This window comes from Macrobrachium rosenbergii, chromosome 5 (genome assembly GCF_040412425.1).
Source record: "Macrobrachium rosenbergii isolate ZJJX-2024 chromosome 5, ASM4041242v1, whole genome shotgun sequence".
NCBI classification, from domain to species: domain Eukaryota; kingdom Metazoa; phylum Arthropoda; class Malacostraca; order Decapoda; family Palaemonidae; genus Macrobrachium; species Macrobrachium rosenbergii.
The window spans coordinates 57,782,596-57,801,493 of NC_089745.1; the positions used below are offsets into that span (position 1 = coordinate 57,782,596).

The window sequence follows — 18,898 nt, forward strand, 5'->3', positions numbered from 1 at the left end:
ATCAATTGCCCATTTTGCTTTGTGATATCACAGTAACCTTGTGTATGTAACTTACCCTGTGTTCACATCTCCATGTGGCATTTCATCAATCATAACATTATATGCAAAGACCCACATTTAGCTTTTCTTTTTTAGTTTTCACTGAGTATCATACTGATATATTTACAGTACAGGCAGTCCTTAGTAATCGGCGGGGTTCTGTTTCTGAGGGTGTGATGATAACCGAAAATCGCCGCTAACTGAAAGTCGGCGATTTCGGCGCTTTTTGGGGGTTATCAGTGCCGAAAAGCGCCGATTTTTGGTTATCGGCGCCTCTGTTGGGTATGCATCAGTGCCAATACCCAATTATTGGCGCCGACAAGCGGAAATCAGCGATTTTCGGCGCTGAAAATTGCTGATTTTCATTGCTAGACAAGCGCCATAAAACCAGATTGCTGTTAACTGAGCCCGCCGTTAACTGGGGACTGCCTGTACATAGGAAAATATTTTGTCACTGCTAGATATTCATTTCACTAATTAATTTTCCAAATCATCTCAATGTTTTGTAACTTGTCCTACACTTACATCCATGTTTCATATGCTTTGATGGTAAGCCAGTGGTAGCTGCACCCAAAATAAAATCAGTTTAACCCTGTTTCAGTTGACTATGATGAATATCACACCATAGTAATTCAGTACAGAATTAGAAAGTACTTTACAATTACTGCTCTTAAATTTGATCTCAACCAATTTCTGTCTCGTCATAATTACCAATTTCTGTCTCGTCATAATGTTACAAAACATTTTTGCAATGTTTGTGTATCACATGTGGAGCACATGTTTTCGGTGGCGCTTACGCTTTCACTTACTCTGGAGTTGTTTAAGCTTATTGTAAAAAAGGTTTTTAAATCACAGTTTTTGCAAGGTGAATATTATAATCTTTCATTATTTTTCTTTTTTTGAATTCATCAAAACTATTGACAAACTTTCTCGCTGCCTCTCCTGTTACACAAATATTATGCCAACTAAATGTTTAGAATCTTTTGAACCATCCAATACTTGTGATGAATTCTTGTTGATATTCATCACCTCCACATTCCTTATGGGTCTGAAACAGACTTCTAGTGTTTGTCTGGATGGTAATAAGGCTTAATGGTGTTCGTTTTTTAATCTGGGCTTCTATCCACACCATTAATAACTGTTTCATTTCATGGACAAGCCCTTGCCTTTGCTTCATAATTACAGCAGAGTTCATTGAAGCAAAACCTTTTAACAGCTTCACGTATGCATTCTCGAACCTTAAGAATTGTTGACACTGTTTAAAGTGGAAGTTCTAGGTCATGTGCTGTTGTGCTTGCTCTTTTTCCTACTTCATACTGATTAATCACTGTTTTAATTCCAAACTGATAGTCTTTATAGCCTTTTTTGCTGGCTGAATTGTTGACAATAAAAGTGTTCTTTTTGTCGACATACTGTGACCTAATAAAAACTTTATAAACAGTAAATGAAGCACAAATGCCAGCTATTGTTCTCAGGACTGACACTAGTACAAGACAGTATTAAAAGAGAGAAATGAAAGCAGATGTTTGCATGCTCACACATTTTAAGAGGGCCACAAACTATCAAATGCTTGATTGTACACTGCTACAGTCTGCAGCTGGTGTACAATCAAATGTTAGTATGCACCAGAGAACTTTGGCATAAACATTTTAGATGGACGTATATCAAACTGTTAGTCAAATCTTCCAACCTCGCCATACATTCTTAAATTGTTTCATTGTATGCCATGCTGAATATAGATGTTTGATAGTGCGTGATCTGCCTTACAAGCACTGCTGGGACTACTAATCATATGCTCTGCATGCTGCACGAAGTTTCATAAATGTTTACAGTTTTCTTATTTTTGCATTTTTTTGCTACTGTTGTAAACATATTATTGTAAGTTTACCTGTCGTAAGACAATGCATATCTGTATCAACATTATGATTCCTAATTAAAATAACTGCACAGCATTCTTTAAGTCCTATATCATTTCAAAATATTTGATTTTACATTACTGGCAAATACTGGTAAAAATAACCTACCGCACTTTTCCTATAATACACATCATGTGAGTCGCACAGTAAGGTTATCAAGATTGTTGGGACTGAGGAAATGTGACATACAATATTTTATAAACTGATGATGAGTAAAAATAATACTGAATACAAAAAAATAAGATTTTATCCCCTTATTTACAAACACTACACACACAAAGTTCATGAAGCTAAAACTATTTTCAAAATATCCATTTTCCTGACAATCTATAAGAAATTTTTTTATGGGCTATTTACAGATACCATTAATAGAATACTGCCACATGAATGGAACTCAACTTAGGTCAATAAAATGAAGGGGAGCTGCCCTATGGACAAGAAATTTAAGAAAGGTGGACAAAAAATGCCAAAGAAACACAGTAAGAGACTCCCTCAACTTTCTTGACTTGGGATTGACCTTACTTTATCTTACTGTACTTCTTTCAACTAAAACAAAATAGTATTCTTAGATATCTTCCTAAAGAAGTGCTAATGAGACATCCTGGAATACTGGGTCTGCTTGATTCAACTCTTTAGATATTTCCAGAACCTTCTTACAACTTCCACAAAGTCACTGGAGTAAGAATCACAAATTGTTACATCATATAATCATCACTACTCGGGACCTGGTTCCAAGAATTCTCTGGAAAATGACAATACAGTACCACTAAGGATCGACCTCTTATATAGACAGCTTCTGATGATATTCTGTAGCATGCTCATTTCCCCTAACAAAGATTGAGTATTTTTGTCCTGGACAGTACCGCGATAGCCTCAGTTGTCTCTTCTGAACCCTCTCTCTGTAAGGCTCACTGGGCATCTTCCATGTGCAGAGGCTTAGCATGTCCAAATTCCCAATTAACCCACAAAAATGGGATTGTTGAAGAAGCTCATCCTGACTGGGAAGATTCTGAGTATCTATATGAGAAGGTCCAGGAGATAAGGAAACCATTCTTGCTTTGACCAGCAAAGGGTGACCAATGTCATACGAGATTCTAGGAATTGCAGGCGTTTGCCAAGCTTGTCCTGATCAAAACAAACATGGGCAAAAGCATAAAACTCCAAACTGCCCCACTGGTGCAATAAGGAGTTTATCTCCAGGGCTTCTGGATTTAGTATTTCTTGATGAGAAAACCACTCCAAATGGATGACCAGAGTTTTCCTGCTGAGTCTGCAATACTACTGCCCCTTGGGGGCAAAACTTAGAGAACAGCCTTTGGTCAAATGAAGGTGTTGACTGCTACTGACACAGCCTCTGATCTTGTGCCTCCTTGGTTCTTAAGGAGGCTTCTGTAATCATACTGTCTATTATGATGTTTATTGTCCTCTTTCTCACCTAAAGAGAAAAAAACTTGGAGTCCTAAATACACTGCCTTCAGCTCTAAAAAGCTGATATATCTTCCCTTGTCTTGCCAAGCATTTCATAACTAGTCCTTGATTTCCTATCTTTTCTCAATGGTATTTACATCCAAGTCAGGTAATTGAAATACTAAAATAACAAAAGTTTTGTTATCTGCTGTTTAAATGGTGGTACTTTTAAGAATAAACACATTCAGAATCTTTCTGGCAGAGTCCATGCTTAGTACTATCACCATAATTTATGCATATTGGGTCCTTTCCTTGATCTTTGTACCAACAAGATGTCAAAATAGCCAAATTCTTGGCAGTTAAAAAATCTGCATTTAGGTACATATTGCTTGACCCTGAATATATACCAAGCACCTCTGACTACTGAAAAAAAAGTCTTCTAGCAAATGTTAAAATGAGTCCTGACTGAGGAGAACAGAGACCATCAAATTTTCTTCCTCATCACTTCCACTCTTCAAGTTCTTGTAGTTTAACTCAACAGGGTCCCCACCAATATCTGAGAGGCCCTAAGATTTATGGATCTCTTCTGGGATTGCAGAACTAATGTGAATTTTACAACTGCTCTGCAGAGAAATCTAAGGTCTTGTAACTCAGCAAATGGCAATGCCTTTATGAACTACAAAAATGTCCACAGCAATTAATTTCCAATGTTAGATATTTATCATAGCCTCCATGTACACAATCTCTGAGTACAGCTTCATTGCTAAGTACACTGTTACCTCTCCCATGACCTTTAAGGTAGGACAGAGGATTCCAATATGGAAACGATGGAGGAAGGAGGGCTCAGGGTACAAACCATGGCATGCACAGGTTGTCAAATGGGCATCCATGGCTGGGAACTGGGGTTTTCATGCCAAAGGTTATCAACTATGTCATCAAGTGGTTTATAGGTGGGTAAATCCTTACACTTCTCTAATTAAGCATAAAAAAGAGAGGAATGCATGTCAATCTTAAAAAGGCATCATTCATGATGCCCATACCTTGGTCAAAAGACACTAGTAAGAGCTGATTTCTAAATGACCACCCCTACCCTACCTTAAGGGAGCGCACCAATATAATTAAGAATGACACAAGTGAAAGCCTAGCCCACTACTTACTACTGTGACTACTAAATACAATCATCCCCCACTCCAACTGTGTTGGTGGGCAAGCTGGACAGAATGCCACAAGTCCTACCCAAATCATCAACCCATCCTTGTAATCCACAAACTGAAAAATCATACTGATCTTTCTAAGGTCCAATCATTATTTGGTGGGTGACAAGAACATCAAACCTCCCACCAATGGCCTCAAAAAATGAACACCAATCCTATTATTGATCTGCACTCTTCACTACCAACACAGTGGAAAATGGGAGTTAGAGAAGTTGACTAGTAAGATAAAGAGGACCAAAATAGTTAAATGGAACAAAAAGATATAACAGTATAATTAATGGAAAACCCTACAGCGGCACTAAGAAGTAGCAGTTGAGGTTGGACAGCATGATGGAAAAAAGGAATCAGGAATGTAAAAGAGAAGAAGTAATCATCAAAAATAGAGTATAGAGAGATTTAAATTAAAACCCAGGGGGGAAAAGAGATTCCACAGGTTTGACAGCCCTCTCAACCAACACACAGCTTCAACATAGAATATAAATAGTCTATGGTAAATCCATCTGACTTCAACAACGCATTCTCTCACTGAGAGACAGAGAGTAAAATACCTCGGCAACTGTTATAGACACTTGAAAAAGAAACTCATTAACAGATTAACTTGGTGAAGAAGACATTTAATCTTTCACTGTTTTCAAACTTGGAACTCCAGCATATGCACAATAACCTGCAACTACTACAAAACAGCTTTTAAAAGTTCTTTCATCTTATAAATAATCCATATCAATATTGTAAAAGTAGTCTTATTCAATTCAGTATTGGTGAGCACAGAGATAAAAGAATTAATTTCAGTAAAATAGCATTAGGATACACTTACATTAATCACAAACTAACCTTGGAGGCCACCCGAGGAACTGCATATGAATAATCACACGTGTAAGCTTGGAGACTCTGTGAGTAATGTGAAGAACCCGTCGGCAAGAAAGAGGACTGCCACCTTCACAACTGCTATGTAATGTTACAGATATCTGACCATATTCACAACTTGATCCAACATCACTTGGCCAATAAATCTGCCCTTTAACCTGTGTAAAAGCAATAATTTACTAAACGTGATTCCATTCCATATTTCATAAGAGCAAAACTAATCTATTTTAATTGGCAACCAAGATTTAATAATTGCATTAATTTTTTCTTCAGTATGAAACAATGCATCCAGTGAACTGGTTAGAAAAATCAAAACAATGATAAATATTCTCTTCCAGAGGTATGAGATTATTGGTCTGGTTAAACTCTTTCTATAACTAAATGATGATGTATGAGGGTTTCTAAACTGCCTTCCTTTGTCTGAAGTTTGCTTATTGTTATTGTTGTTCATTAATAATAATAATAATAATAATAATAATAATAATAATAATAATAATAATAATAATAATAATATTATTATTATTATTATTATTATTAACATTATTATTATTATTATTATTATTATTATTATTATTATTATTATTATTATTTAGAAGATGAACCCTGTTCATCTGGAACAAGACCATAGGAGCCACTAACTCGAAATTCAAGCTTTAAAGAGTATGGTGTTCATTCAAAAGCAGTAACAGAAGGTAATGGGAAATACAGAAAGAGATCAGTTATTAGAAAAACAGAAAAATTAACAAATAAATAAATAAAGAAATAAAAATATAAGTAGATTATTAAAATACATCTTCACTCAAACTTCCGAGGTTCCAATTGCACAACATACTCAGGGAGGCTGTTCCACAGTCCAACAATGTGAGGAATAAAGGACCTCTGGAACTGAGAAGTTCAACAGCGAGACAAATTTACTACATATTGGTGCTACTGTTCAGCGAATCTGGTTGCTCTCAGCAGAAAAAGGGGATTGGGGATCAATTGTGAATGTGAAAGATCTCTGTTAAAATGCAACTTATACCTAACTTTCATGGAGCATTTGCTGAAACTTTCATTAGATGTTTCTCACATGTAAGATGTGAGTCAAAAGTTACACCTATAATAGTTCAAGCTTCAGACTCATTCAGCATAGTCCCATCAACTTGAATGGGAAGATGAGGTGGAAAAGCTGTATGGGATCTGCTAATAAATAGTGTTTTTGTTTTACTGAAGTTCAGCCTCATATCCCTCCGACTAAACCATTCACTGATCCGGTCCATGGCCCAGTTGAGCTAAGGGCAACTTCATTTCTTATAAGTGGAGACTTTACTTCACCCACAAGTGTTGCATCATTGGCATACTGAACAATTGTGTTTTCCAGGCCAACCTGTATACACTTAAAATAAAACATTGGACCAAGAACACTACCCTGTGGAACTCCAGACACAAGAGGTTGTAGTTCCTCGTTGGCTGAGCGGGTTCCGTTCTCAGCTAACACTTTGTTGGCCGCGAGTTCGAATCTCCAACCGGCCAATGAAGAATAAGAGGAATTTATTTCTGGTGATAGAAATTCATTTCTCGCTATAATGTGGTTCGGATTCCACAATAAGCTGTAGGTCCCATTGCTAGGTAACCAACTGGTTCTTAGCCATGTAAAATAAATCTAATCCTTCGGACCAGCCCTAGGAGAGTTGTTAATCAGCTCAGTGGTCTGGTTAAACTAAGATATACTTAAGAGGTCTTGGTTTGCTAAAGATCCCATCAACAGCAACTCACTGCTGCCTACCAGTAAGGAAACCTGGAAGTAATCCTAAAACATGTCCACCCACTCCAAGATTCTGTAGTTTATAAATACGTGACTTGTGGTTTACAAAACACTATAAAATCTATATGAATTACTCTGCACTCGAAACCCTTACCAAGGTTCTCTTGCAAATAGCATGTTAAGTCCAAAAGAGCATCGCAGGTACCTAACTGCTTCCTATATGCATATTGACTATCAGTGGCTTAAAAATGTTTTTTTTTTTTGCAACTTTGGAGGACACAGGAAGAATAGAAATTGGTCTTTAGTTACTGCAGTCTGCAGATATGCCATTCTTTTGAACAAAAACTGTATTACTAAGCTTCCGCTCATCCACAAAGATACTATGTCGACATAAAACTATAGAATCTACTAATCTTAGGAGACAACACACTAGAAACTCTTTAAAAAAATAAGGGAAGAAACAATCAGGATCTTCTCAACTCCCACTATCAAAATTATCAAGAATTTGCTTAACATCCTTAGAGTGAAATGTAAATTTTGTAAGAATAGGTTCAGGATGACAAGTATCAGGGAGAAGGACATCCTCAGCTGATTGCCTAACTTCAAAAGCTCGATGAAGCAATTCAGCCTTTTCCCTAGGGCCAGTAACCAACCTACCATCATCTGTTAGTAATGGTGGAATGGATGACAAGCCTGACCCAAAGACAGATTATGCCAATTTGGTCCACCACAGATGAGGCAGAGTAATTCCTTCAAGTTTCCTCTTCAGTGAATTACTGTACAGGCAGTCCCCAGTTATCAGTGGGGGTTCCGTTCTGACAGCGTGTCGCGATTTTCGGTTATCGGCACTTCTGTTAGGTATGTATCAACGCCAATATGCAATTATCGGCACCAATAAGTGGAAATCGGTGATTTTCAGCACTGGACATTGCCAATTTTCATCGCTAGACAAGCGCTATAAAACTGGATCGCTGATAACCGAGCCCGCCAATAACCAGGGACTGCCTGTAATTTCTCTCAGCTGTATGGTAAGTTCTATTCACAGCAAGACAAGACTTTATAAAAATGGTGTAATTCTCATTTGAATGATTCGTCTCCAAGTGCTGAATTTGGTCTGTCAAGGAAAGCTCTCTACATGTATCATCAAGCCATGGCTGGTCATTTGTCCTTAATTTGATGACCTTCCTAGGGACATACCTTATTACAATAGCCATCAGCAATTCATTTAACTTCTTCTTGGGATCAGGATCTGATATAGCAATTGAAATATTAAGTCCCTGACAAGCTTCAATAATGCAATCCCAACTGGCTCTAGTTTCAGCCAGACTGTTTTTCAAATGGTGGCATTAGGAATATGCTGATTGACAGATATGTGCATCTCAATGGCACAATGATCAGAAGTACATATATATTTGCAGACCTTGGACTTGACAACAGCTGAAACATCCATGAATATGAGGTCTAACCTTTTACTAGAAATATGTGGGTTTCTCAATTAGCGGGACAAAATTGGAGGATGCACAGAAATCAAGAGCAGACTGGCCATGTTGACCTGTGGAATTTGAATTTAGCCACTCGCTGTGCTTTGCATTACAGTCTCCACAAATAATGAATACATGGATTTGTACTAACTAGAGGAGAAGGAGAAAGACAATGTTTGAGGCAATTTTATATAGGAAAATGTTTGTTCTGAGAATTACAGTTATATCTGTAGAGTGAACAAGTGGAGCAGTTCAATAGACAAGAGTTGAGCTTACAAACTGGTATAACCATCTAGTAAAAATAGTGCTGCACCCTGAGTCAGTGATATTAACTTGCTCAAGGATGCAGGGTGACAGAGTTCAAGGTTTAATCACTGCTAGCTTGTTGAGAAGGTGTGTACCAGATGGTGGTAAACTCCTTAAATTTGGTAAGGCTGTTTGCTGAGAACAGTCTTTAGATACCTATTCAATAAGACAGAATGTCACAAAAAAAAAAGGTTAAAAAGATGATGAAGAAAAAAGAAAATGCTAGAATGTGGGGTCATATGGAACTCATGGAATAGATTTACCTCCCTGTAGTTACCCCAGGCTGAATGCATAAGCCTTCATATTCATCATCCTCCCTTAAGTCAGAAAATGAAAGATGAAAAAAAATTCTCAAGAGAGTCTCTTTAAGAAGTCTTGAAAAAGGACTAGACCAATGACTGCCTGGTAGTGGTAACATTAACTACATATAGAGCTGCAAGACAGGTACCAATTCCTATCTTACCTCTTACTGAAGTACAAAGTGAAATTCATGAGATCATAAAGAATGAGAGGAAACACCATTTGGAAGGAGGTACCTGAACAGGAATTCTTCCTCATCAGATTATGGAAGTTACCATACATCTAGAAATTTGACATTAAAGTCCCTAAGAAAGAAACATGTGGGAAAGGACTGCCATGATGGACATGGACAAAAGTCTTTATCCCAATTGTTGTTACACTCTTAACTACTTAAGGCATAAGCAACTTATGAAAATCCATGTACAGTACGTGGCAAAAACAAAGTTATATAAAAAATCAATTTCTGGCAGTTGAATGCCAGGCAGTACTATGTTGCCGAGTACCGCAGTTATTTAATGTCACAGGGCAGTTGGCTTGACCCTTTTGCTTATGACTCTTATAAACAATTATGTCTTTGGGAAGTGGCAGTGGCTTGAGCAGTAAGCATAAAAATGTTTATAACATTTTTTTGTTCAAAGACGTGTAGCTCCAACAATTTTCAAGTAGACCACTCAGTTTTGTTTAATTTTGCAGCTGAACAGTTATTTTATATAATGGCATAAAAATGCCCCTAAAATAACTTTTAAATAGGTTGAATGAAAATTTTGCACTTTTCCTCCAAAAAAAAAAAGATATTTATGATGAAGTCTTCGTTTTTTATCCAAAGCATACCCAGGTAAATTACCCACTTATTGCAATACAAAACATTGTAATTACAGCAAGAAAAGTATGAAAAAACAAATGACATAGTGGTGTCATGTTTTCTGTGAGAAAAGTGCCCAGTCACCCAAGTGATACCCACAAAAAAGTTTATACCTTTTTTGTTCAAAGATGCATAACTCCAACAGCCTTTAAGGTAGACTGCTTAATTTTGTTTAATTTTTCAGCTGAATGATTTTCTCTATACATTGGCATAAAAAATCCTCCAAAAATAACTTAATGAGGTAAAATAATGTGTAGAAATTACTAAGTACATGAACATTTTTCACTTTCCCCAAAAAATAATTTGGCAAAAAAAAACTGCGATATAGTCACCGTTGTACGTCCATAGTACAGTCGACCCTCGTTAAGCCAGACTTCATTAATCCGGATATCGGATAAGACGGACACTGAAGAGGGTCAGCTGATTTAAAATACGTAATGTTCGACCACAGATTAAGATAGTTACTGTTCCTCTGCTCGTTGCATACCATACCATTTTCCTTTTTATTTACCAAAGGTAAATGAAAAACTTTTCATTTATATTTTTATTTTATATATAATGTTCTGTATTTATACTGTAATGAACTGAAATGCTTTTAACTTATAACCAATTTAACTTGCGCAGTAGGTACCGTCATTAAGAAACGCTATTGTCTGGAAAGGTAGGAAGTATTGTAGCCAATCACTGAGCATTAACAGTTTTACATATCTGCTGCCTGACTGGTAGCTACAGTATGATGCTTTGTATGTTCTTTAGGAAAGAATAGATATGACAAAGACAAAAGCTGAGTTACTGAACAATACTTGTGTTTACGTGGCAAACAACATGAGAGAGAGAGAGAGAGAGAGAGAGAGAGAGAGAGAGAGAGAGAGAGAGAGAGAGAGAGAGAGAGAGAGAGAGAGAGAGAGAGAGAGAGAATATTGCCAGTTCCCTCTATGCAGCGTAATTCTATCTGTGTTTACGTGGCTAATGACAGAGAGAGAGAGAGAGAGAGAGAGAGAGAGAGAGAGAGAGAGAGAGAGAGAGAGAGAGAGAGAGAGAGAGAAAATTGTCATTTCCCTCTATGCAGCGTAATTTTATCCTCGAGAGATTAAAGAGAAGAATTTTGTTTTAAAAAGAATGTCAACGCAGCTTTAAAAATAAATATCTTCTGAATATAAAAAAAATATATATATATATATATATATATATATATATATATATATATATATATATATATATATATATATATATATATATATATATATATATATATATATATATATATATATATATATATATATATATATATATATATATATATATATATATATATATATATATAATATATATATAATATTACTGAAGAATCTCTGAACCAACAATTTTGCACTCAAAGTAATAAGAAGGAATTCAATCTATTCTTCATGTAACCAGCAAACTACATACACTATTAAAAACTACGTTTTGTATTCAAAACACATGCACTTATGTCATCGTCAGCTTCTCTGAGCAAAAGTTCTTTCTCAGACAAACTACAGCTTAAACCTGATTGGCTGGCTGGTTGCCATGGAGATCTGCTAGCCAATGACAGCCCTCTACTTCTATTCTATTTATAGACACGTTGTGACGGCACTAAATTTGAAAGTTGCCACAATCATGATTATTTGACAGTTAATGGCAAAAATTACTCAATAATTTGCTTTATATAATTATTTCCTCATGAAAACATGAATTCAATAATAATTTTAACTTTAATATAGTGGTATGAAAAATCCCACAACAGTCTGTTGTGGTGATGAGTCATCACTTGCGAATCCTATTCGCGGACCATCCTCAGACTTACGACTGCAAACTGATGATGACGTTAGTAACTATAAAAACCAACCCTCTCCAAGACTGATATGATGAAATGTATTTTATAGTCTTACTTATCGTTAAAATTCACAAGTTGAACTACATAATTTTGATCATGTATATTTTTTTGCATTTTAAGAATGTTTTTGTTGAAAACAAAATGTGTTAGTGAACTTATGGTCTTAATTATCCCACTTTTATTACTGATGATCTTAATCATCTCATTTATTTAACAGTATGTTAATATAGATAATAATAAGCTATAATGAATAAATAACTAAAATAAAAAAACATGAAAAAAGGAAAAAAATCTTACTCATTTTGGAGACTCCACTTCATTTTACTTAACAATTAGGCGTTTATGTCTCGGCCTTGGGATCTACATATGTGGCTGAATTCTATCATTTTTATCATGTTTTATTCTTCATTTTTCATCTTTTACCATGAGTTTTAATTCAAATGTTTCTACATTGGTTTATTACCCATATTCTTTATAAAAATAATGAAATACAGTATATTTATAGGTATGCTGTATATTGTATATAGATATCGCCGGTTAAACCACACTATCGACTAAGACGGACACCCTGGCCCCCCTATTAGTCCGTCTTAACAAGGGTCGACTGTATACCCAGATAAATTACCTAGTTATTGAAATGAAAAAAGTTGTAATTATAGCAAGGAAAATATAAAAAAAGGAATGACAAAGTAGCATCATGTTTTCCATAAGAAAGGCGCCAGTCACCCATGCAATGTAAGCAGACAACTTATACCTTTTTTAGTTCAGACTTGTAGTTCCAACAATTTTCAAGGTATAGTAGACTGCTCAATTTTGAATCAATTTGCAGCTGAACAACTGCTCTATGCAATAACGTAAAAAAGCCAAGGAAAATATGAAAATATTACTGACAAAGTAATGTCACGTTTTCCGTAAAATAAGCAGTACTCAGTCAAGTGTTCTCTCTCTCTCTCTCTCAAGCAAAAAGATTAGTGATGTAATTATAGAATAAAAATCTAACACTACAGTAAACATACATATTACACAAATCTCTCTCTCTCTCTCTCTCTCTCTCTCTCTCTCTCTCTCTCTCTCTCTCTCTCTCTCTCTCTCTCTATAATTCTCTCTAAAAAGCTATTATACAAACAAATAAAAAAGATAAATAATGTAATTATACATAAAATAAAAATCTAAAACTGCAAAACCAGTATCCATACATTGAAAATGATCCTGATCTTGTCTGCTGGTTTGTGCAATCTCTTTTTTTTTTTTTAGACTTATGTGTATGTCACCAATAAGCAACGGACTTAAATGTGGATGACGTTTATATCAGTCACTGGTACGCAAAAGGGTTAGAGAGTTTATGGAATCACTAACATTTCAGACTCCAACACAACCCATTTCTTTCATTCAAATTTAATACCAAAATAGTTTAAATTTAACTAATAAAAATTTGTGTTGAAATCAAAATGAAAAACTCATAACGGTAATCCCTCCATTATCCGGATCGCCGTTATCCAAAACTCAACGTTATCCAACAAACCCGGACCAGGGATCAAGGCCCCAAAGATACACGATATATAAATTTCAACAAATTTGAAAAACCACCCTCTGATAGTTGGCAACGATGTGCTGCTTCAAGAAAATGTTGGTAACACTGCCTACACTCAGACTGACTGAGAAAGGGTTTTTGGGGGTGGGGGAGGCCTCAGGAAGTTTCCATGGTTTGGGGCAGGGGGGGGGGGAGTCGGATGGCTTGCCACCATCAGAAAGGAGGGGCAGTGAGGGTGAGTAGAGGAAAGTACAGAGAAGGGGGTTGTTTTGGAAGGTGGGTGGAGCTGGGGAGCAATTTCTATGGCTGGAAGTGGGTGGGGATGCAGTGTTGGATGGGTGAAGAGGGATAGGTAGACCTGACTTGATAGAGCTTGTTTGGTTTCATGTTTTTGTTTATGATACAGTAATTCACATTTTATTAAAGGATATGTTTTATGGGGGCTTGTCTAGCAACGAAAATCGGCAATTTTCGGCGCAGAAAATCGCCTATTTCCGCTTATCGGCGCCGATAATTGGGTATTGGCGCCGATACATACCTAACAGAGGCGCCAATAACTGAAAATTGCTGCTTTTCGGCACTGATAACCCCCGAAAATCGCCGAAAAAGCACTGAAATCGCCGAAAAAGCGCCGAAATCGCCGATTTTCGGTTAGCACGATTTTCAGTTATCATCACACCCTCAGAAACTGAACCCCACCAATAACTGCCTGTACTCACAGTAGTGTCATCTGTTGTTATCTCTCTATGCCTGACTCCTATAGTAAAAAAATTTGAGTGGTTTGTTTCTGACAATTTATATTCTAATGATCATTATATAATAATAACTTTCTTGCATGCCCTGTCAGGTAATTCCAGCCCACACCACAAAACAATTAAAGTGGACTGGGAAAAATACACTTGAATCATCTGATAAATTCAACCTAATCATTTTTTGAGAGACCACAACAATACTTCCACCATTTTCATTTCCACTCTGATGTACCAATGTTTCTTTTCAGGAAATAGCTATTTTCAAAGTCATATCAGAGCCAAAAGTCATTAACTATGTCAAGTGGTTGTCAATGGGTCCAGGGTAGAAGGGGTATTTTTGTATTTTCCATAAAAAATCAATAAAAAACCAATATGACTGTCTGAAAACCATGAAAAGACACCACCAACTGCCTTTCTTGGAGTTCACTCTTCCATCAATGACACCAGTAAAAGCAGAATCCCATATGTCCACTCCCTACCCTACTCTGAGGGGATATCAATAAAATTATTACGGTAGCTCAAGTGCAGACCAAACCCACTTGACAGGACTGGGAGCATTCCATAAATACAAACATCCTCACTCTAATCACCTGAACAGAATGCCAAGAGTCCTATCCCCAAAACCAGCCCAACCCTGGAATCCATGGGGCAGTTCTTAGAGAGTCCAGCCCCTGAAATATCCATGTGATTAGCATACTGATATCTCTCCAAACATTATTGGGTGCTTGCTCTTACTATTGGCTTTAAAAATGAACTCCAATCATAACACTGGTATCTGTTCTTGATGATCAAAACTGTAAAGATAGAGTTGGAGAGGTTGGAGAGCAAGCTGGGAAAAGCTAATAAAATCTGAAAGAGGTTGAAGTAATCATGAGAGAGAGAGAGTACAGGGGAAAACAAGATTCAAACCAGGGGAAAAGAGATTCCCTGTTCAAGAATTGTCTCACCTACCACACAGTTTCAAAACAAAAAAAATTCCATGATGACATCCATTCTCTCACTTAAGGACGACATTGAGATGGTGAGTAATCAGTGGCATTAATTCATTCTTCAGCAGTCAAAATCATTCATCTGCTATTAGTAATCCAGTAGTTCCAGTGGCAAATAAGTCCTCCAACCATGCTGTGTAAGTCCCTGATAAAGCATCTTGAATCATAAGAGAAGCTACTTCCACACAGCCTCTTCAGGATGCGGCCCCAGAAGCCACAGCTTTTCAAGTATTAATCACCTGTCTTTCCCAAGTGCTCTAAAGGAGGTGCTGAAGGCTGTACATTGGTAGCAAGTCTCAGGTCACTTACTAGTACAAATAACCTCTAGTTCTTCATGCTCCAGAAGTTTTCTTGTTCATTGTTGCAATGACTTACAGTTAGAAGGCAAATCTAAATCAACAGGTGAAGAGCACCTTGTTGGCAACAGACAAGCAGCTCTACAACTTCCTAGGGTTGAAAACCATGTCCTTACCCCACAAGGTATTTCCTAGTACATCATTAAAAAGGAAAGTTGGTGTGTGATGGCAGAAAAATCCACTTCAGTTGCCTATCTTAGAATCTAAGAATGAACAAAATCCAAACCTCTGTTGCCTAGCAGTAGAAGTACAAGTTTGACATTCTCTGCACAGCATGACCAAATCTAGCATCCTGGGGAAATTGAAGATGCTTTATTAACATCTTCCCTCTATTCAGCCTAGTGAGACAGGGTTTTGGACTGGATCAGGACCTCTAAACAGATGAAGATGACACCTGGAGATTATTAAACAATTTCTCTGAGATTGTTGCTTTTTTGAAGATGCTAATGTAACACCATTCATTTCTGCCAAACTGGAACTATCTAACTGTACCAGGTAAAGTGGGGCAAATTCAGCAATGTTAATGGGGGCATTAATCTGATCAATGACTCTATTCCCATGAGGACTAACTTTCTTGTATCTGCAATGTATGAAGCTGTTAGTCTCTGCAATCAAGGGTTACATTTAGGCCCGCTCTCAAATTCTGTAATTTCAAGTCAAAAAAGTAATAGCTGCAAGAGACGTTCCCATCATTCTGAAGTTTTCTAATACTGTAAAATGATTCAGCCATCTAAGTGGGATCTCTCTCTTGCCAAGTACCTTTAGCACTGCTCCAGGAATCTTTTCTCCAGCATTTAATGATGAAGACTGCTTTCATTTTAGCCACAGTATCACTGAGATGGGCGAGTGAGGTACATTTCTTGTCAAGTAGTGTTCCTTTATGCCCAAGACTGGTTTTGTGTGGGTCTGTCATTTACTTTGAACTTTGCTACCAAAACCCAGGTTGCCGGTAGTCAAGACCACATCACTGCTCCAACTACATTACCAACCTTGACTTCTGCCACTGATGATGTGTGAAACCTCCTGAGTTGCCCTATAAGAGATGTGCCACAGCTTGACAAGGACAAAATATGAGAACAAGGACAAAATATGAGAGATGAAGACCAGACTTCTCGTCCACAAGTCAAAGGATGAAACGTCTCCATGACTAGTGTATCTTCAAGTGAAGGTTGGTTATTCTTCAAGTTAAAGCAAAGGCATCATAAGATGTAATGTAATACTCATCATCTTTTTAACCCTCAACCTTTTATATATTTTATCCAACTTCAAAATATGTCTTTCTGGGTCATGAGTTCCTACATCTCACCTCAATGGTTAGCTGATATCTGCTGCCTTCTGACATCTCAACTGACAACAATGTGTGTTGTCTAGACCAATGCTTCTAACTGAAAAGGTGGGATTTATACCCCATAAATGGGGCATTTCTCACATTCCCTGGAAGAGGATATTTGTTATCTCAATAAAATTTTTGGTTGATGATCTTTGCATTCTAAAGTAAAAAGATCAAGGCAATGTTTTGTAATCTATATGAACTTCTACAAACTTCCCCTTTACAACAGAGTAATTAAATTGCTTACCTCAGCCTCCGAATTCAGGCAAACAATAATCTCAACTTGTTGTTCCCATACCATGGTCCAAAAGTCCATAAATGTTGCAGGCATTGGAGCTTGTGTCAATATTAATGGGAAACTTTGATCTGTTGACTTTATCTGTAAATATTTTGAATAAGGTTAACATGAAGGATATAAGAATGAAGCAAAATTTTTTCTCAAATAAATGTGAGGTTTTGTTTACATTCCAAACTTTACTTGGTACAGCTTATAGCAGCTACTGATTAACTGACCTGAACATGTGATGCATTAATATAATCATCCCTAGCTGATGGAAGCTTCACACGAGTATGATCATAGGGTAAGATATCTGCAAATCGGTTCTTCAATGGATAACACCTTGCCACAGATACTTTCAGTTCACCACATTCCTTTTCCTGAAACAGAACAAACCTTTTTTAAAACTTCTCATGTTTTGTGCAATTAAACTTAAATCCTTCAATTCTAATTCTTGTTCTAAATATAAAAATGACACTAAGCACTCCAATATGTGGTTTTGAAATCTAAAGGACCACTGCATGTACAGTAATTTTGATGCCAAAGAAAGTTCTCCTGCATAATTCCCATACTCTCTCTCACTAACAAAGTGAATGTTTTCTAAGCTTTGTGTGAATTTAACTGCAAACTTTCACATTATTTCTTAACATGCGAAAATGTAAAAAATAGCAGTTACTTCCACCAGATATCCCAAAATCAAAAATATCAAAAAATACCCTAATCTCAAAAACATCCACATTAAATAATTAAGAAGTTATTTAAAAAAAATTCTAACTCTTCTTTATAATAAAGAAACAATAGATGATTCAACTGTATTTCTTGGCAACATGGCCAGGACTCTTGCTGAAGGGTGCACTCAAATCAGCATTTCTCTTGTTATCATTCAAGTTTTTGCCATTATACTCTACTGTCATTTACTCAACCCTTTACACTTTTCGTTACTGGACTCATGAATTCAATTTGAATTTCATCTTTCATCTCTTCAATCTGTTTTTTTTTTACACATGGGCATTGTATCCTAAAAATCTTATCAATTAGGCAAAAGACCTATTATCGTGTTTTATAGGAATGGATGATGATGATTAAATAGTTCAATTGAACTGGTGAGTCAACATTAATTACCAAGAAGCTGACCTAAGAGTTTGTTCTAATAAAGGATCAATGTTATTCAGTAAATTACTAATAAAGGATCAATGTTATTCAGTAAATTACTAATAAAGGATCAATGTTATTCAGTAAATTACAACTCAAAAATTTAAATATTGGACAAACTGTATAAACTGACAATGAAGATTTTGACAATGTTTCTTTAGGGATTTGTTTCCAAGACTCAGCAGTTGGTTGAAGACTGGACAATCATGTACAGCATGTTTAATTGTAAGTGTTGTTCTACATTCTGTAATGGGGTCAAATATGTTCCTCATAAATCACATATAGCTTTGTGGTGGAGTCCAGGAAACATACATACATGTTCAACATTCTCTGCCATACAATTTGAACGAATGTTGCAGGAAGTGCTCAGATCACTTCCATGGGCTATAAATGAATCTAATAACTAGTCGGTGCAGCTGAGAGGGATCAGTTTGCCTTGAGATGCCATAGGGGATTGTTGTCCAAAATTCCCATCCAATGACGTCTCGTAAATATTTTACAATAAATATACTCAGAATTTGTT

General features: G+C 36.5%; 1 protein-coding gene across 2 annotated transcripts in view; it reads right to left on the bottom strand.

Moving 5' to 3' along the window:
• mop (myopic) overlaps positions 1 to 18,898 on the bottom strand; it is a 166,960-nt gene that overhangs the window by 36,732 nt on the left and 111,330 nt on the right. For both annotated transcript variants that reach the window (XM_067104451.1, XM_067104450.1), the window contains exons 15-17: positions 17,460 to 17,603; positions 17,194 to 17,325; positions 5,408 to 5,598 (exon numbers count right to left, since the gene is read on the bottom strand). In XM_067104451.1, the coding sequence (XP_066960552.1) occupies positions 5,408 to 5,598; positions 17,194 to 17,325; positions 17,460 to 17,603 (467 nt within the window). The remainder of the gene's footprint in view (positions 1 to 5,407; positions 5,599 to 17,193; positions 17,326 to 17,459; positions 17,604 to 18,898) is intronic.